General features: G+C 39.6%; 1 protein-coding gene across 1 annotated transcript in view; it reads left to right on the forward strand.

Moving 5' to 3' along the window:
• The window catches only part of Pex7 (peroxisomal biogenesis factor 7), a 60,081-nt gene that overhangs the window by 20,031 nt on the left and 19,164 nt on the right, over positions 1–20,886 (forward strand). The window contains exons 6-8 of the mRNA XM_028782602.1: positions 4,746–4,852; positions 6,380–6,493; positions 9,336–9,391. Of these exons, the coding sequence (XP_028638435.1) occupies positions 4,746–4,852; positions 6,380–6,493; positions 9,336–9,391 (277 nt within the window). The remainder of the gene's footprint in view (positions 1–4,745; positions 4,853–6,379; positions 6,494–9,335; positions 9,392–20,886) is intronic.

Genomic DNA, 20,886 nt, shown 5'->3' on the forward strand with positions numbered 1-20,886 from the left:
ACTGGAGATTCAGTGATGAAGAGTGGCGCTCTGGGTACTGGAGATTCGGTGATGAAGAGTGGCGCTCTGGGTACTGGAGATTCAGTGATGAAGAGTGGCATTCTGGGTACTGGAGATTCAGTGATGAAGAGTGGCGCTCTTTTGCTTTCCTTGAGGCTTCTTTATAAGAAAATTGCTAAGAATAAAAGAAGGGAGGAGGAGGAGTAGAGGGGAGGAGGAAGAGAAAGAGATGGAGGAGAAGGAGGGGAAAAGGGAGAAGAGGAGGAGGAGGAAGAGGATGATAAATGGTGTGACAGTCCTTTGAGTAGTTGAGCACAGTGGTTAGGAACATGAACTCTGGTGCTTGGCTGCCTGACATCCAGTTCTGCTTGTTCACTTTTACATGGCTGTCTTTGGCCATGCTGTTTAACCTGTATCTCTCCATTACTTCTGAAACAATGGTGATGATGGTAAACATATCAGGAGGTTGTTATGATGCTAAGTTAATGTGCGTCAGTCTTAGACACTGCCTGTCTAGACGCAGGGGAGGGACGTGGGAGTGAGAGCCCGTTTGACAATGTGAGTACTCAGACTCTGGAAACAGCATGACTTCTGGAGTTGGCAGATCTGTTAAGGGTGCTTCCTAGAGGAAGTGGTGTCTGAGCTACTACCTTAAAACAAGTGAGAGCAAAGTGACAGAGACATGGGACATGTAGGGCCAGGACTACCTGATGAGCATCAGATTAATCTTTGTTGTTCGTATCTGCTGCCACTGGCAGCCGGTGCTCATCTGAGAACAGTGTTTAAAGTAAAGTAGCTGGCTCTAGCATTTGAGTGTACTGTTGGGTGACAGCTCTCTAGCCTAGTGATTCCAAACCTGCTATCATCAGAATCATTGGGGAAGCTTAAACAGCAGTGGAGTTCTGAGCCATCATAGTCCTGCTGAATGGAAGTATCCTTAGGGAGGAGTGGGTTTGGGGTGTTTTGTAGCTGAATCAAGTGATTAACCTGATTTGAGAATTACTTTCTAGTCTTGGAACTGCTCTGTTGGAACTGCTGAATTAATGGCCTATTTCTGATATTGTAATGGGAGTGGCCATGAGTCTATTTTTAATGATGTAATGGAAGTGGCCATGCTGCTGTTGATAGACGTGTGTCCACCTCATGTTACATGCCCACAGAGCAGCTGCAGTGCTGAGTCCAGAGAGAACATCTTTGGTCTGAGAATCCTCAAGTTATCTCCCTTTTGGTTTGTAAGTTGTATAATGGTGTTTAACAAGTTGTTTTGTCATCTGGCTCACAGATAAAGCCTTGCTAAAACAAAGCAAAATCTCTCATAAAAGTCATCTCAGTCACAAAGCTTAGGCAGTGAAACCCTAAGTGATAAAATACTATTTTTTAGTCAGAAGGTGAATCATGATTATTTTTATATCGAATCTGTGGCACACAAATAGATCATTCAAGTATCCGAAATAACATGTTTTAAGATAGTATATAAAAATATAGCATTTAGGGTATTCTAAGAGTGTAGTCACCTTGGGGCTTAGGAGATGGCTTATGGGTAAGAATACTTGTTATGCAAGCATGAGAAACTGAGTTGGAATTCCCAGCACTCATGTAAAAGAACAGAACTGACTGAGTATGGCCATAGCCCCAGCATTGGGGTGGGGTGGGGGTGGGGAACAGGTGGATCCAGAGAGGTCATGTCCAGCTAACCTGGAAGAAGTAGCAAGCATCTGGTTGAGTGAAAGACATTGTCTTAAGGCATTAAGTTAAGAGGGATGGAAGAAGACACCTGATATCCTGCTCTGACCTCCACATGGACGTGCACTGGCATGTGTACCCGCATACTAATGTGCATGCACTGCACACACACACACACACACACACACACACAAACACACGGTGTGTTGGGAGACTAGTCATCTTCAAAGTTGTGGCATATTTGTAAGTACAGAAATTTCTTGCCATTGGCTATATTAATACCAAAAGGGAAGAATTCCAAGAAAGCTTTGCTTCATAGCAGCATTCTCTAAGGATGTTGTTTTGTGTGGTTTGTGATAGTTATGTTAACACAGAATTCATGTTTATAAACTATGTGGGACACAGAGGAAGAATATTGTACTATTTACATAAAGAGGATTCATATGAAGTAAACTTTCTTTTAAACCATGAATTATTGTTATTACAGACTCCATATAATTGTCATAGCCAGGCCTGAATGTGTGGGTTCCAGCTGGTTGTTAGATAAGCCTCACTCTACTCTAAGAAAAAGTCATATTACATCTGACAGGCGTCTGGTATTTCAATTAAATTAATTTATTTGGGGTCCAACGTACTCTTTTGTTGCTCAGTTCACCTCATCCCACACTTTCAGACTGTTTCAGCCTCTCCCAACTTGCCCATACTTCTGCTGTGTAATGGATACTGGGTCTTCTACTGGGTCTGCTGTCAGTGCTGGCTGCAACTTGGAGGGTGCTGGGAATTCAGGTCACCTGTGGCACCACCATCCTCATAAATGCCTGGATGACACTGAAAGACCAACTGTCTGGAAATAACATTTTTAAAAGTCAACCAAACCAAAACCCAGCATATGTCCCAGTGGCTGGAAGAGTTGGGCATGTCATTGCACCATTTGGCTAGAAGGCCTCTTTCTTACCCAGAAGCATAGTGACCAGGACAGAGTGCCAACTCTACAGCAGTGGTGTCAGTCAAGGAAGTAGTACTGTACCATCTACAGGAAAGTTCTAACTGCAGAGAGATTACCTAAGAACCATGGCTTTTAAAGGAAATGCACCTGAATGTGATACTGTGATAGAGAAATGTATACAGAGGAATTACAGCCTGTGTTGTTTTCAGTCTCTTTTATGTCTTTGGAAATTGTGTAACCTTAGCCTTCTACTTGATGCTTTTCAAAGCACATTTTTGTAAGCGGCACTGGTATCAAGAAACACCAGTTGCACCAGGGGACCCTTGTATTTTGTAAGACACTGCTCCTCCCTCTCCTCCTGCCCCCATGGTGACCATATTTGCCTTCTAATGACAGATAACTGCTTAATGTACATTCTAATGCCTCCTTTCCCTGTGCTAAAGTAAGCTACTTCATCTACTCTGCACTCATTGTAATGTGTTGGTGCTTGAAATCAGTTTACACATGCAGATGAGGTAATTATCCAGGAAATACAAGCCCATAGGACTTCAGACAGTCTTATTCATGGGATAGTGACTGTATAGTTTCCAACTTAAGTGTTAGAAAGTTTGGAGAAGCTAGTGAGCATCACTTGGCATTGCATACGACTCAATAAAAGCCTTATGTGGAATAAACGTTTTCCTCTGGGACTGACTTTTTTAGAGGCAGAAATTTAGGGAGAATACCATTTACTCTCTCCATAGTGCTGTGTTTCTTTTCCTGCAAGTGATAGAACTATAGCTACCCTAGGTCTTTGTGGGAGTTGCTGACAGCATACCTCAGAATGAGAAGGGATGCTCAGACCACACATTTTGTGCTGATCTTATCCTTGCTTCGTAATTTCACTCCATAGCCCAACTTTCTACGTGTGGTGAGGTGTTTGGTTGCCGGGAGCTTCCAGATGGCATGCTTAGTAAAGAGACAGGGTCTTGAAAAACTTGTAAAATAATATTGCATGTTTGTGGTCAGACCAAAGAGAGGACAGGAGGGAGGCTGTTTTTTCTTTATCCTATAGGGTTTTTTTTTTTTTTTGGTCTGTTGAGGTTTTATTTGTTTGTTTTGTTTTAAGCAAAACAACTAAGCACTCACCTTTGGCTGACAGCTAAGGTCTGGGTGTTTCTAGAGTTGTCAGTTCAGAGTCGTTTCATATGGAGGGAATATGCTGTTCTTGGAAGAAGTGTATGGGTATAGACCAGACACTGGACTACCATAGTCACTGAATGCTAAGAGGCCACAAGAGATTAGTTCATCCTGGCTGTTCAAGATTCTGAAACAAATTCTACTGGGTGGTGATTATTTTTAGGGCCATTGAAGATAGCTCTCTCATGTGCCAGAACTATTCCCACTTGGCACATTGAAATTCATTCTTTTATCCCTACCATTCTCAGATCCGGAAATATTACTCACTTTCATCTACCAACGTGACTGTTCACTTAAACAATGCCAATCTTATTTTAATAATGTAAAATATAATCTTTATAATTTTCATTCTTTATTGTGAGACAGGGTTTCTCTGTGTAGCCCTGGCTGTCCTGGAACTCACTCTGTAGATCAGGCTGGCCTCAAACTCAGAGATCCACCTGCCTCTGCCTCCCAAGTGCTGGGATTAAAGGCATGTGCCACAACCACCCAGCTATTCTCTAAAATTTTGAGCTTGTTTTTCCAAGGAGAAAAATTTCCTCCAACTGTCCCATTAAAATGTAGTAAATATAAAAGCCAGAAGGAAAGCTGGAGGCATGGCTCAGTGGTGCAGTGTGTGCTTCTCATGCTTGAGGCCCCAAGCTCTCTCTTCAGCACCAGTTGTAGAAAACAAAGAGATACTCCTGAGGGTAAAGCTTCTCTATTTTGGCATCTCATCGTGAGTGTCACGTTTTTCTCTTTGATGTAAAACCACTATTATGCTTTTACTCTGTTGCTTATCACTGTGAGTAGTTCTTAGGCATTGTGATGGTTTGAAAATATGTCAAGGTGGGTATCTTGACAGTGACGTATTTCCACTTGACTTGCCATGCGTGTGCTCTTTCGCTGAGCACCCAGGTAGGATGTGGGGGTTGACCAAGTCTTTCTTTTCTATCAGGTGATCAGACTCTGAGGATTTGGGATGTGAAGACCACAGGAGTCCGTGTTGTGATTCCAGCACATCAGACAGAAATCCTGAGCTGTGACTGGTGTAAATACAATGAGGTACAGCATGAGGTTCCATGGAGGTGCTCCTGAGTGGTGGCACGCCCCTTATCTGTCTTGTTGATCTGACTTTCCTGATGCTTCTGGACCGCTAGGTTAAACTCAGTCCCTGTCACTTGTAGTGAGTAAGGGACTGACCTGCATTAGCAGTAATTGGACGTATGTGCTCCTAAAACAGGCGAAGTAAGGAACAGATATTCTTAAATGGTCAGCAGTGCAGCCTTGTTTTGGGAAACTGCTTTATCATTTTTGTAATTTGTATGTGTGCGATTGCTCTCAACCTCACTACTCCATGCTTTGATTTCTTCTTCACGTGGCTGGTAAGGCGTCTGAACTATTGATAACTCAGTGTTCAATTTGACAGTCCATCAGTTTTAAGAATTTTGTTCTATCTTCCTTTTTAAGCTGAACTAATTTTCATGCTTCTATAAGATGGTGGTACCCATGTGAAATTTTTTGTAAAAGCTTCAGTTAAAACATCTGAGTGGCCAGGCAGTGGTGGTGCAAGCCTTTAATCCCAGCACTTGGGAGGCAGAGGCAGGCGGATTTCTGAGTTTGAGGCCAGCCTGGTCTACAGAGTGAGTTCCAGGACAGCCAGGGCTACACAGAGAAACCCTGTCTCGAAAAACCAAAAAAAAAAAACAAAAAAAAAAAAACAAAAAAAACCATGTAAGTGTAAGAATTAAAAACAGGAATACAGGAATAGATTAAATATATTAATATACTATCTATATATCTCAGCAGGCCTTTTAGCTGAAAACTAAAAATATCTACTTTGTTTTCGCTTTTGCAGGTTTGAATTAACTTGTGAAAGTTAAAAGAAACCACATTGGCAGAACTCTTTAAATAAAAAGAAAGAAAATATGTATATTCAATAGAAATATTTAGGCTTAGAAAAACTAACAAACTTAACTAACACTCTGCTTTTGCAAATAACTGAGTCATCTTGTGGAGGGTTCCCCTACCCATATATATATGTGTGCCTGCATGCATGCATAAGTGCGTGCGTGTGCGCGTGTGTGCGCGCGTGTGCGCGTGTGTGCGTGTGTGTTTTTCCTGAGTATGGATTCAAATGCCTTCATATTTGCTAGGCAAGAACTCTATCACTGAGCTGTATTCCCAGCCCAGCAACCTGGTTTTTAATGTCTGATAAGACCTCAGCATGTTTTAAACCTTTTAAAAAGAAAGATCAGCTGATTTGTCCAAAATCTTTTAACTTCTTATATGTGTGTTAATATTTGAAAAGGTAAGTTAGAAAATCTACAGTGCTGTTTGAGACTTTGCTTTTTCCCTTGTGTGCAGTGTTCTGTTATATACATTAAACATATTTAATTTCTTTCCTCTGTAGTTAGATATTTTTGTTTTTGTGGTGGAGTGACTATTTTGTTTTTTTTTATATGCTTATTATGCAACTTTAAAAAAATAGATCCTGGGTATACATTTAATTATCAAAGTATGTTATTGTTTCTAGTGAGAGATTGCAAACATATCATAGTTTTGCTTTGTTTTTTTCTGAATTGTTTTCAGAACTTGGTGGTGACAGGCGCAGTTGACTGTAGCTTGAGAGGCTGGGACTTAAGGAATGTGCGACAGCCTGTCTTTGAACTTCTCGGTCACACGTATGCTATTAGGAGGGTGAAAGTAAGTCTTTCTCTTTATCTTATACACAGAGTGAGAACATAAACAGTAATCCGTGAAGTTTGTACAAAGTATTTAGAGATTGAAGTTTTATAGGGCTGAGATCGAGCCTGGGCACTGCTCATCCTAGGCGAGTGCCTACCACTGAGTTACGCCCTCAGCTCTTGGTTTTCTGAGACAAGTTCTCATTGTGTAAGCTAGGTGACTTTAAAATTATAATCTTTCTGCCTCAGCTTCCCAAGTGCTGGCATTATTGATTCTTATGTGTGTTTTTGTTATCCAATTAATGATATTAGAAGCTAAAATTAGATTATATATTTGAGTAAGCTGGAATGACATAAAAATTCACTCCTTGATGTTAACTAAAACAACTTTCTCATCTTATTATCCAGTTGACTATTTCTTTTAACACTATTTTTAGGTATGTTACTTTATATTTAGAGTTTATATGTTTCATAATTGCCCATTCAATGAGAGTGCATGTAATGAGAGATAGTAATTTTTTCTCTAACATGACAATGTATATAAAAACTAAAATGTGCAGGATATAGAAACGTTTTAATCTGTGAACAGAGGTGAGCTAACTTTTCACAGTGCCTCCATTGTAAGGGAACTTAATTTATTTCCCCAGCTTCTAGTCAGGTGGTTCTGCTGTGTCCCTGTGAAAAGCCCCCTACTCAGTGCATCTCCTGACTGTCAGTTTTACATCAACAGCTACAAAGTACCTAACGATGTTTCCAATAGGATAGTTGTGCATTATCCCTATTTTACATATTTCAAATAGCATTCAATTCATATTTTAAATTTTATCACTCAATATAATTTTAAATATGTAGTACATAGTAGATTTAACTTTTATGTTTTTGAGAATTTTATACATGAATACAGAGTATTTGCTCATACCTTCTCTTCCCTCAGCTTCACCAAGACCCTGGCACATCCCTCCCACCCTCTCTTCTTCTTTCTTTCGTTCTTTTGTTCTTTTGTTCTTTTGCTCTTTCATTCTTTCTTTCTTAATAATCCACTGAACCAGTTAGAGCTGCCTCTAACTGGTTATAACTGGTTAGAGGTTCCCACTGGAGCCTGGGCATCCCACCAGGGAAACTGACTCCCCTTCCTTGTAGCCATTCACTGCAGTAGCTTTCAGTTATAGATGAGGCCTTAGGAGTCCTCATCCATCTGTGCTGCTGTGTGCTCTGTCCTGTCCTGGGTCAGTCATCTGAAGGAGCCACAGCTGTGAGAGTTCGTAAGGACAACAGCTGTCTTGTGCAGAGGACAGTGTCCCACAGCAATCCTCCCACCTGCAGCTCCCACAGTCCTCCATCCTCCTCCTGTGTTCCCTGAGCTTTGTAGAAGGGCCTGAGCCATTCTTAGCCACGCATTCACCTCACTTCAGTTGTCAGTTTCTGTGATAACCATCATCTCTACAAAAAATAAAAATAAGCTTTTCTATGTTTTTAATAATGGTCTTCTATGGACAGGTTTCAGTAGTAGACAGATTTTTTTTCTGTATTATTTTTGTGGGAACAAATTAAGGTAATATAGTAAAAAGTACTTTGCAAATTGTGTGAAGTGCTCTTCAGGTGTAGTTATGGGGATGGGAATGTGACTCAGCTGGTAGATTGCTTATAGCATAAGATTGCTCTGAGCATAGAGGCCAGGGTTTGATCCCCACTAACACATGAAACTGGCTCGTCCATGTCTGTAATCCCAGCACTTGGAACATAGAAGCAGGAGGATCAGAGTTAAGATGATCCTCAACAAGGTTGAGGCTGGCCTGGGCTTCATGAGCCCCTCCTCCATCAAATGTGGTTATGTATGTATACAGAGCTATTAAAAATCTGAAAAGAAAAGCCTTGAGTAACCTCAGTAGCAGAGTACTTTCACAGAATGCACGAGGCCCTGGCTTCAGTCCCTAGGACTACACACTAAATATAAATATGTAAAAGTAAATACACAAAGTACTAATACACACCCCCATCACACACCCGTCACTAATACACTAATACACACACCCATCAAATGCAATTGCAAAAACAGTCAATTGGTTGTATATCATTTATGTTGATGACGCTACTTGATATACTGATTACGTTTCTTGCCACTAAGACAAAACATACCTGACAGAAGTTACCTAGGGAAAGGTGGATGTATGGTGACAAGGCAGGTAGCTTGGACTAGCTTGGTCTTGCCCACATCACCTGGAGTGGCAACAGGTAAACTAGCTCATAGTCCCCATGTCTCTGCTTACAGCCCCAAATAGACAGTGAGACCCCACTGTCCAAAGGATTACACAACCTCCCCAAAGTCCCACTAACTAGGTACCAGCTCTTTAAATGCACGAGGCTGTGAGGGACATTTCACATTTAAATTGGGACACTGGGCTTACAATTTGCATTTTTATCCTTGATATCATTTTTCATGAGCTATTATATAATACATAGCATTAAATTATTTAAAAATGTATATTTAACATTTAAGTGATTATTTTGCTGAGAATATATGACAGTCAAATGTATTCCTACAATCAGCAAATTCTGTAGTTGTTGCCTAGCTATATACTACCACACTTCGGTTCTTTATATTTATAGTCAGGCTCAGGGAGCTAGTAAGCATTTGTATTTAAATTTTAAAAATAGCAACACTTAGGAATACATGCTATAAATCATTTCTATAAAGCTTGAGGGACTTTCTTTGGAGAATGTAAAAATAAAAGATTTTTCTATAAATGGCTACTTGAAAGGTCAACAAGTATGTAAGGCCCAGGAACGCGCAATAATCAGTTGTGTTTACGGAGTGACGTGGAGTGGCGGCCCATGACTACCCTGACTTTTCTCTCCTGCAGTTTTCACCGTTTCATGCCTCTGTGCTGGCCTCTTGTTCCTATGATTTCACTGTAAGGTACAGAGATTTTTTTTTAATACATTTTGTGTGCAATACCTAGTAACATTTGTATGTGGGCAGCTTCTCTGAGACTGTTTTACTAGCAATATGTACTTTTCCTACTCTTCTTTTCTCCTAACTAGTAACTCTGGAAGCCACACCCTCTTGTCCTTCATGAGGACACTAAGCGTTGAGCTTACGTTGCCTTACTGCATTAACTACCCAGAGCTCCTCTTCCTTTTCCTCTCAGTCAGAGTTTGCTCTGGCAAAATTTCTATGACTTTTTTCTTGTAATGTTTTCTTCTGACAGAACAGATTTGAAGTGATTTCTTAAGAGGAAATACATGTCTCTAACTTGCTTTTCTGGAGTAAGCCCATGTAAGAATGCAGACAAGTTGGGGAATAAACTCAGAGCAGCCAGGTTGCGGTGTGGCATGGTGTGGTGTGTGTATATGGGGGGGTTGTTTCCTTTTATTGGTCTTGCCTTGTGTGCTGTACCTGTGGACTCCACGTGCAGCTGAGGATGGGACTTCTGATGTTCTTACTCTACCTCCTGACTGGGATTGAAGGCACGTGCCACCAAACCCAGACATATTTTGTTTTTAAAATAATGTATATACAGTAAGGAATGATCACAGCGTTTTTAGTCTGTAGTGATGCTGGAGGTTTTGGAAGACAGCACTCGGGGACAGGAGGAAAACTTGTCACTTGCTTGCCGTCCACCCAGCCATTTCCAGGCTGGAACTGTGGAGCTGTAGGTTATCTGCTGGTCCTTAGAGTTTTGTGTATGGATCTTCAAGCCCATTAATTTCCTGGTGATCAGGCAGGCGTGCAAGGGTGGATACACTAAGTGGGGATGAGTGTGAAGAGAGCTGAGCAGGATACTGTTTTCAGAGACTTAATGTTGGTGAGAGACGGTGCACGCCACCAAAAGCAGGGCAAGTCCCCAAGCAGCATGTTACAGAAGCAGCTAGGGAAGGATGGCTGAGTAAGTCTGATTCTTCAGCTATGCTGAGCAGGTGCAGAGGAGACTAAGAATCTTCTCTGTGCACTCTTCTCACGTGTGTGACCCAGGAGAGTTCCGGATGAGGATCTAGACTGTGCCTTTCCAAAGTCTTCTGTGTCTGAAACTGATCACCTTTACCAACTGAGGCTGCGTGCTGATCTTTCGCTGATCTTGTCACTGCCCATTATATTGAAACTGATGACGTGTGGTATTTAAGTATGTAAAATGTTGTATTTATGTATGTGTACTTCATATTTAACAGGAGCTGTAAGTCTTACTTATATAGTAGATCATATTCGAGTAAGTCATAAAAATTCTAAAACTAATATATAATCTCATATTGTAGACTATCTGTTGTTTGTTTTGGTGCCTTAAAATTTGTTATTGCATTTGTTCATTTGTACATGTGTGGAGGGTATGTGTGTAGAGGTTAGGTGCCGCTCGGGGTTCCTGGGAAGACCAAGGGGTCAGACTCAGGTCAGGGCATCATCAGGCTTGGCAGCATAGCCCTTACCTGCTGAGCCGTCCCAGCAGCCTGTCTAGTTGTGAATTATTTAAGAAAGCTTACGTTGAGTAAAAACTTCGGGTTTTATTTTAAAAAATGGTTGAACTCCTATAGCAAATAAGCAATATGTTTCATAAAGATAAGCCTTGCCTTTCGCTGGTTCTGCTTAAGACTTTTCTTTTATTATTGTATGAAAGCAGTGTGTGTCTTCAACAGAAACCGTAATTTGCATTTTGATCTTTTCCTGAGCTAGCAGTATGATCTAATACTCTCTTTAAAAAACTTAATTAAAAAATTTAATTTTAGAATCAATTATTTTTTGTTTTAATTAAAAAATTTCTTAAAATATAATTATATTATTTTCTCCCTTCCTTTTCTTTCCTCAAACTTTTCCCATGTCACCTTCTCACTTTCTCAAATTGTTGGCCTCTTTTTTCTTTGCTTGTTACATATATATAAAATGTAAATATATATGTACACATATCTACACATATATGTAATAATACAAGATATATGCATACAGCCCGATGAATCCATTTAGTATGGCTTGTGAATATAGAAGTGTAGGGCTGACCGTGTTGCCAATCTTCTCTTTCGGTGTTGGACAGCAAGAGAAAGCCAGAGCGTCTGTGGCCCTGTGACGTCCAGGAGAGGTACAGATGCAATAGTGAGTGTGCAGCTATGTCAGGTGGATTCAGAGTGATAGACACATTTATGGGGTGGTTGAGACAGGATTTCCCTGTGTAGTCCTGGCTATCCTATCTACTAGTTCTGTAGACCAGGCTGGCTTCAAACTCACAGAGCTCTGCCTGCCCCTGCCTTCTAAGTCCTGGGATTAAAGACATGTGCCACCATCTCCTGGTGATAAATACATTTTAAGCACAGTATTTTCAACTTGTGATGGGTTTACCAGGATATTATTCCATTGTAATGCCATCTCTCTCCACTGATTCTTTCTACATTTCACTCAAGATAATACAAAGTCTAAACTGTTTGATAATAGGGCTAGTAGGATAGCTCAGCAGGTAAAGCCTCCACCAAGCCTGATGACCTGAGTTCGGTCTCTAGTCCCTAGATGGTAGAATGAGAGCACTGACTCCTATAAGTTGTCCTTTCACCTCTTCATACAAGCCACCTTCAACAAATAAGTAAATGTAATACAAAACAAAAAATGTTTCATAGTGCATTCTTGTGTTCTGTGAATGTTATCATCATAGATTTCAGCATATTACCTTTCCCTATTATACTCTTTGCTAGGCTAGTTCTCTGCTAGTTCTTAGCAGGCTAAGCCATGTTTGCTGTGCTAAAAATGTATAAGTGTGATTTGAGTTTTAAGTGCTTGTCTTTTGTTTCATATCAAGTATATCAGACATTTTGTTAATAAAATAAGCAAATTAAGTTTGTGGTATGTGTAACAACCGAAAAAGAAAGCCATCTAATAATTATTATTAGAAAGATCAATATGCTGTCTTTGTGTTGTAGCAAATATGTTTCAAGTAGTACAGATACAATTTTCATAGTTGATAACGCTAAAATGATCATATTAGTCTTAGTTAACACTTCAGATTCTTGATATTTTCATAGATATTCTAATATTTGTAATATTTTTATACATGGCCTTTGGTAGTAACAAATCAGCCCAAAACTTAATTTTTTAAGATATATATTCTGGTAAGGAAAGTATGGTAAGAATTTAATCCTAATGATATCAAACTGTGTTCACTCATGTTCTACATGAAGTCTCTCTTAACCTAGCAGTATCAATGTTTCAAGTCTATTCAGTTAACAAAATTATATAGATGTTGTGAATGGTTTACATTGTGTCTACTATAGTCAGGAAGCTGAGACAGGACTGGAGCTAAGAAACATTAAGGCCTGGCCTAGCAACCATCTTGCTCCAGTGAGGACCTACTTCAAGAACCACTCCATGCTGGGGTCCAAATGTTCAAACATAAGACGCCACAGAGGACAGTTTACATTCAGACCATGGCAGGAAATGACAAAAGAGGAAGACTGGAGAATAGAAGCAGGCGTAAGCCTTTCAGTTTTGTTGGTATAGCAAGACATACGTAGTCATAAATAGAGGTAGAGAATAATTGAAGACATACTTGTAGAATCATTGGGACCAGCATATACTTGGATGCCTTCATAATGGAGGCAGGGTGTATACCTACTACTAGCCATATAAACTTGAGCAAGTTAACTGAACACTGTGTAGCTTGTAGTCTACATTTGTAAAGTGGAGACGATAGAGCAACAACAACAATAGAGATTGTTCTGATGACCCAGTGAGCTGACACACACGAATGCTGGCACACTAAGTGCTAAGTGTCCTGTTATTGTCAACCTTAAAGGCAGAATTGGCAGTAACAGAAGACCATCTGTCTTTGGATGTAAGGGCCATTTCAGCTCTAATCTTCTAGGATGAAGTAGTCACTTTTATTTTAGAGCAAGAAAAACAGTCAGCCTACACGTGGCCTCTTCCCCTTGGAGTTGGGAGAGAAGTAAAACCAGGGGTAAGAAGTCACAAAGACTAGTCCTATTCCTCCACATTTCTTATTCTTTAGAGAAATTTGGAAACATTCTCTGGGCTGGATATTTCTGAATGCAATGACTGTGTGGCCCTTTTAGTCAGTTGAGTGAGTGAAAGGCTGCCCCTTCTACTTTTTAGCCATGGAGAAATGGAAATGGTGCCTTTCCATTTTGCAGGAATGTTTAGAGGTTTCAATGAAGTAGTACCCAAAATGTTCTTGGCTCATAATTAGTGTCTAAAAAATAGCAGATGTTCTAAAACAGATGCTAATAGTAATAAGTTTCCTATTTTAAAATGCAACTACCTCAGGGAGACTTGAGGTTTTAATCATTCTTGCTTTACCTATCATTACATTAATAAGGTAATGATTTTGCTAAAAGCCACTGAGGAGTCATGTGAGTAGGAATTTTTATTGTCGCTTGAAGGTGAGGTAGAAGTGAACTGGCGATGTATATAGTTCAGCAGGAACCAGAACAGGGTCACTGTGTGGCAATGGATATGTGTGGTGTATTGTTCAGATCCATAGCTAAGTAGCCATGTCTGTGTTTCATAGTTTGTATCTCCCAGCCTGGTCTACAGAGTGAGTTCCAGGACAGCCAGGGCTATACAGAGAAACCCTGTCTCGAAAAACCAAAAGAAAAAAAAAAAAAAAGGCTACCACTTGCTCCTTAGGGCGGTGGTGGCGCACAACTTTAGTTTGTATCTCTTCTGCTATCCATCTCTTTCAGCCTTTATTTCCTCCATAATTTTTATGACATTTAAATGTAATTAAATAGAAGCTGTTCACATCATGTCTGGCACATATAAGATAGTCAATAAATTTTAGTTTTTTTTTTAAATTTTGTACTTATGTTGTACTATTTCACAATAAATTATATCTAATATTTAGGATTAGAAATTATAAAACTTAGCAAAATCACAGACACTGAATGCAAAATGTCTAAAATTTACTTTCAAATCATTTAACAAAAGTATTACACATACATGTATGTAAAGAGAGGAAGCTAAGAAAATATTGTAAATTTTTAATAGTTGTGAACTAGAAGAAGGATATATGATATTTATTATTTCAGTGTTTGATTTTTTGTGTGGATTGACAATTTCAAAATAAAAACTTTCATAAAATAGTAAAATATTTACTCATGCTAAATATGATACTAAAATGTTTCTTGCTAATGGCTTTTAATAGTGTGACTTAATATTTAATTTGGAGTAAGATAAGGATCAGTTATTTTATTGCAAAGTAGGAGGATGATTTTTAATTGGATTTTGCTAACTTAGAATCTGGACAAAAGGATTACCAATAAAATACCTTTGTCATTGTCACATTCCCTCATGGGATCTGCCTGTCTGGTGTCTTAGCTCTGCTGTGCTTGATGAGCTTTTGATCCTTGTGCTTATTAGCAGAGATTTCCACAGGCAGATTCTTCTTCCCCTTTCCCTAAAAAAAAGGTCAGCCAAAGTAAACAGATAGTATAGCTGGCTCTGTACTTTGTCTCACCGACCGTTCATTTCCACTGTACCTAGCCCCTTCCCCACAGAAAGGTCAGGGAGAGCAAACAGACAACAAGCATGGGGGAGCTGCAGCCATGCAGCGTCTCATCACTGCCTTTAAGACAGTGTCTAATTCCTCTGTGGCTTTCTTCCTGGGCCTAATGTATGATGTTAATTGTTAACCTTCTCAAGGCATCTAAATGCGACACCTTTGAAATATAGTAAGCATACACATCTCTGTCAGCCAAGCATATTTTTGTATGTTGCTTGACAGTTTAATAATATCTCTGATATTAAGAGGGTATCTCAATGTAATTGTCTTTGACTTTCTGTTTAAGAAGGATATTTGTTCCCATATTTGTTTAATTCTTTCAAGGACACTTAGTTTTAAACATATTTTGTGTTGACAGAGCACATTGATTGATTCCAGGGTGGGACTTGTGCGTTGTATTGTTTGTCTCTAGCCACTGGGATCTGGTAAATAAGTGTTTACAAATATAAGTGAACTTAAGTTAGATGGAAAATTATGATGACTTGGGTCATTCTAATTATAAAAGCTCAAAAACATGATTTCACTTTAGTTATGTTTGAAGTAGGCATTAAGAAAACTGAATTCAGTGTTTGAATGAGAAACTGTTTTTAAGGAGAAATTGGTCTGTTTGCATGGGAAGTAGAGTGGCCTGAAACCTTTGGGGAAGTTGTACTGGGGTCCCCATCAGTAAGTGCGCCAGTCACACATAGGTGTTTTCAGTTTGCCCTACAATTACAAAGTAACATGTAAATGCTGTAAATTGTTAATTATTTCCAAGATGACATGTATAAATCCTCTGTCAGTCATTGCTGTATTGGAGAGATCTTTTCATGAAGTGAACTATAACTTTGTAAGTTAAATGCCACATTAAAAAAATCAAAATAATTTCCTACAAAATGAGAGAATATATGTTAAAGAAGAACTTGTGAGACTTTTTTATTTTAAATATCCTGATTTTTGAGTACAGACCATTTTGAGAATTCTTTAGTGAAACAGTTTTCTTTAAGAATCAAGCCGAGTGCATGTGTTGTCCGCAGCCTAACACAGGTGTAGGAGGTGAGCTTTGACTTAGTGCAGTGTGAAGCTGCTTTGAACTCTCAATTGTGCTGATTAGTTCTAGTACAAAAGTTATGGATTTTGACAGTTAATTTGCATTATATTTTTAAGAGTTCTGTTCTGTAGTTTCAGTAAGGCAATGAGATAAGTTTTGTGGTATGTTTCTTTTTTCTTAAGGATATGCTGCTTTGCCTTTGTTCTGTAATAGGGAATAGGGGAGGAAAGGGCATATCTGAAAATGAAAGATGGCTCAGTAAACTCTGAGTAGATTATGTAGTACAGTCAGAAGCAGCAGTGAGAAGACATGGGAGTGGCTACTCAGGACCGAGGCTTTGGAGAGCTGCACTGGAGACTGCTCTTAGGAATCGCATCTGTGCATTATTTAAGAGGTATGGAGAGAGTTGAGCAGAAAACTTGGGTCTTTCCTTCTGTTCGCTATTTGCACAAGAGTGAGTCTGTTTACTCAGATCAACTGGGTTCTACAAGTCAGCTGGTCATAGTTTAATATGCTCCGAAAGCTCAGGGGTAAATAATTCACACTTGTGGTCTGTCCTGAAACTCCAGTCTAGAGTATAGATTCAGTTTAATGGAATGGACTATACAGAGAGTATAAACAATAAGTATTTATCTGTTTTCATCTTACACTCAGCAGTTTCTTGTCTTTCTGTTATTTAGGCATGTGTGTGCCTGCATGTGCACATATGTGTAAAACAGAAACCCTTTGTAGTTAGTGGGAAGGGGGGATGTTTCTCAGGATGAGAATCCACTGGGTCTGAGGGAGAACTGAGGTCTTTACTCTGAGTACATGCTCCTGCTTTCAGCCCCTCTTGGGAGCTGGTTTCCTTTCTTTTCACCACACTTCCATGTCCTGTCACAAGAAGAAAAGTAGCATTGTTGGTCTGCATTTTCTGTGTTTCTCCATCTTTGTCTGGCTTCTTCTGTCTCCTCCCTATCTGTGTGCCCAGTGTCTGCTGAGTAGGGAGTTAGGGTAAGAAAAGAGACTGACTATACGCTATATAGACAGTCTACAACTGTCCAGCCCTGGGGGACTAGTTCCTAGCCATTCAGCGTCAGAATGAGGACATTAACTATTTCCTGTGGTATAGCTAAGTAGCAGTCAGAGCACAGCTGGGCAGTGGTTCTGAGTTTAATGGTTGTAAGTTAGTTTTTACTATTTAGATATGATGCTCTAAAGCACACTTCCTAGAGAGTGTCATCTGCCTGTTATGCAAAATTCTCATTAGCTCTGGGTTCTACTTTCCCTCGGTAGTTACCAGTCCAAATGTGCATAGGCTGGTCTTAGGACATTATTGATCAAAATACTGATATTGATACTATTTCATAAGTGGGCCCATGACTTCATCGTGGATTTTATGTGCCATTAAGCAATCAACTTCTTTTGTTACCACAGCCAGTTTCTTGAAATTCATTTGAAAAATAAAATTTTTCCAACTTTATTTCTTTTTACCAAAATATTTAAAATTCAGTTGCAAAAAAGATTTCATGACTCTTCGTGCTAACAAACAATAGGCTTTATGGGAGCATTTTCCTTTACTCCTCTTGTTGAGATGTGGTGTTCTTAATCCATCCCCCTGCACGCCTGTGGACCGCAGCCATGAGTACTCTCAGAGCCAGCCTTCCATCAACCTAATGGTTTCTTTAATTCATCATATGCTCTAGGCTGGATGCTTGCTGTGATGAATTGGAGCTTGCCTCTTGAAAATATTGATCTGATTAAGGTTTTAATTGAAATATTATAATTAATTCATTTTGACAGAGAAGCTAAGTCTAGAATTTTTATTATGTTTCACATTGAACATTTGTAAGCATGACATCACTTCTGGATATTTGTGGCTGTTTAAAAATCTTCAAAAACTGTTGAGTAGTTTTCCAAAATTAACCATTAATTTGTTTTATATTACCCGACAATTAGAGCTTTTCGGTTTTAAACTTAATTTCTGTTACAGTTATTAGTACCAGAATCAAAACAAAAAACAAAATAGCTTTCCATTTGTGCAAATCAGCAAGCATTAGATACTGATAAATATGGATGAATTTTACCTCTTTGTAAAATTGTTTTGTTAGGCTAAGATTTTTATTTTCAGGCTCCCCTCAAAGTGGTGAGAATTAAATAGTGGAACCATGACTTTATCATCAGTCTTACTGTTGGATTTTATGTGCCATGAAACAATCGACTTCTTTTGTAACTATAAGGATGTCCAGTTTTTTGACATTCAGTGCAAAAGATGAGTGTGTTTGGTGAGAGAAGGAGCTGAGCAGTTGAGTCGATGTCAGTTAGGAAGAGATAATACAGCAACTGAGAACATGAACTGAGTGCTTACAAAGATACTAGAAGAGGAAAGAAGTTTCTGAACTCTGTTATGGAAGTTTATGTTGGCTCATCATTTCCTTAGGGTGTTGGTTTTGAATGTAAGTTGTTTGACTAATGGAGTTTTGGCATGGGCTTTAGCGTATGGAATTTTCTATGTTCGAGAAGGTAGGGCGAAACTGAGTTGATGCAAGCCTGTTTGAACCTTCAGAGTATTCATCAAAACTACCTGGAGAATCATAGATGCTGCCTATACATGATCTCTTGAGCTCCCTTGATTGAGTAAAGAGGTAGCGGGCATGCTGTGACTAGACTGTGTACTTTTGGAGCTGCTGCTCATTAGGTATGATGTTGAGAATTGTGAGATTTTCCCTAGCCTAAGCTGAGAAGTGTGCGCATCTTGAGACAGGGTCTTTCAGTGGGACCTGGTTCTCTGGACTAGGTTAGACTGCCTGCCATTGAGCCCCTGTCTTTGTCCCCTCAGGGGATGGGTTGCAAGCACACACCACCATACCATTTCTGGCTGTCTATATGGGCACTGGGGATGGAGCTCAGAGGCTCATGTTTGTATGGCAGACACATTACTGATCAAGCTGTCTCCCCAGACCCTCAAAAGCAAGTTTATAAAACAACATGAAGTCACCATCCACTGTGCTACATGAGGAATCTCGCTGAAGATAAAGTGGAAGCTCAGTCTTGGATCATCTTTATTTGTTGATGACTGGAAAAGAGGAGCATTGAAATTGAATTTCATTGCTTTCTATTAATAATGTAGAAGAAAGCAGCCTTGTAGGTGAAGATAATTTGCATGAAATAACAGCATTTCTTTACCTCTGGGACTTAGTCTCTAACATATTTGTCCCTCCCCAGAGTTTTGCTGGAGTCAAAAGAGTGTGAATAAATTCTCACTTGTAGCAACCTTGGGGCAGTGATTCCCACAGTACCATCATGCCTGACCAGCACTTAGGACTTGTTTCTTCCAAAATGTCTTGGGAAATTCCAGAGCTTTTGAATTTGTTTGCAGTAGGTCCTCCAGGTGATCCTGATGTGAGCTTAAGTTTGAAAACTATTGGTCTAAAAATCAGTGATTGAGTTGTTGGGTAATGCCTCCCTCTACATCAGGGACTCAGTCATTGGATTTTTTTTTTTTTTTAACATTTCTTCTCAGTTGGTTTCAGGGTAGCCAGGGTCAAGAACCACTGCACTATTGACTTTGTTGGCTTTCTCTTTCTGCCTGAAACTGCTGTTGGTCTAAGGGGAGATTATCAATTCTGTGTCTGTTGAAGTATACTTAAGAAGCATTGCTTTAGATGGTGGTCCCTAAACTTAGTTCGCTGGGCACCAGCATTTCCTAAGATAAGCTTTTCCAGGAATGCCACTCAGTTGGAATTTTCAGGCACAGATTTGAGGTATTTTTTTGTTTTCTGAATGAGTCCGTGGTCCATTATTTGGGAATCTATGTGTGAGGCTGGGATTTGTTATCTGTCATGTGCTAAATGTTTTTCATCCACTCCCGGGGATTCTCTGGTGGTCTGTGGAGCAGACACTTTGTGTTCTCGGTGCTAGGGATTGAACCTAGGGCCTTTCACATGCTAATTTAGTGCTCTCACTGAGCTATGTGTCCAGCCTATGTCAGACACTTCTATACATGCAAAAATATAAAGAATAAGACTGTCCCTCAATTCAAGGAGCTTCGAGGCTACCAGAGGATGACAGATCTGTAAATTAATCCACAGAACTAGAAACATGGGCTCATCCTGAATTTCTTGGTTCCATTAATCATCCGACTTAATTCTACTTAAATAGACCTCCAGTCCATCGCTTCTTACATCCCTGCTCTCCCAAATGAGCCCTGCACAGTGAGTTCAGTGTCAGCCTAGGCTACCAGAGACCAACCATTGACTTCTTGTGCAGCACCTTCCTTGTCCTTGAATGTGAAAGAAGTGTGACATTCTCTGCTCTTTGTTCTAGAGACTTGGCCATTAGCAACACAAGTGGAGGAGATTATGGTGGTGGCATGTATTTAAAACTGAACATACAACTCTACCTAACACACATGCAACACACTGAAAGTGACCAAAGCAGGCCCTTGTCTTCTCTTGTGGTAGCAGAGTCCTAAGGAGTAGATGGCTGTCTCATGGCTGCAGTTAGTCATGGGAAAGGATGAGGTCTTAAGAGTGCTTTGAAGTATTTTGCTAAATTCACCTGTTGCCTACACTTCAGAAGTGTTACTGTAAACATTTCAGATTACATCTCAGTGACACAGGTAGCTTCTGCCTAATTCTTAAAATAATTTTGATGTTCTATTTAATAATGCTTTATACTTGCTTTGTTAAAAAAAAACAGTGGAGTCAGAAGACAAAAAGTAACTTGTAATATGATCTCCAATTTAAATGAAAAATGCCCTACAGTTCTGCCATATTTTAATCATTGGAGTCTTGTCCAGTATTTACTTTCTATCAGAGAGCTTAAATAGTCAGTGATTTTATCAGCCAAGAGACAAAAAGGCACCAAGTAGTGTATATGCTGCACCAAAACAAACATTCACTGGAAAACAAT

This window comes from Grammomys surdaster, unplaced genomic scaffold (assembly GCF_004785775.1).
Source record: "Grammomys surdaster isolate TR1022 unplaced genomic scaffold, NIH_TR_1.0 806, whole genome shotgun sequence".
Lineage (NCBI taxonomy): Eukaryota > Metazoa > Chordata > Mammalia > Rodentia > Muridae > Grammomys > Grammomys surdaster.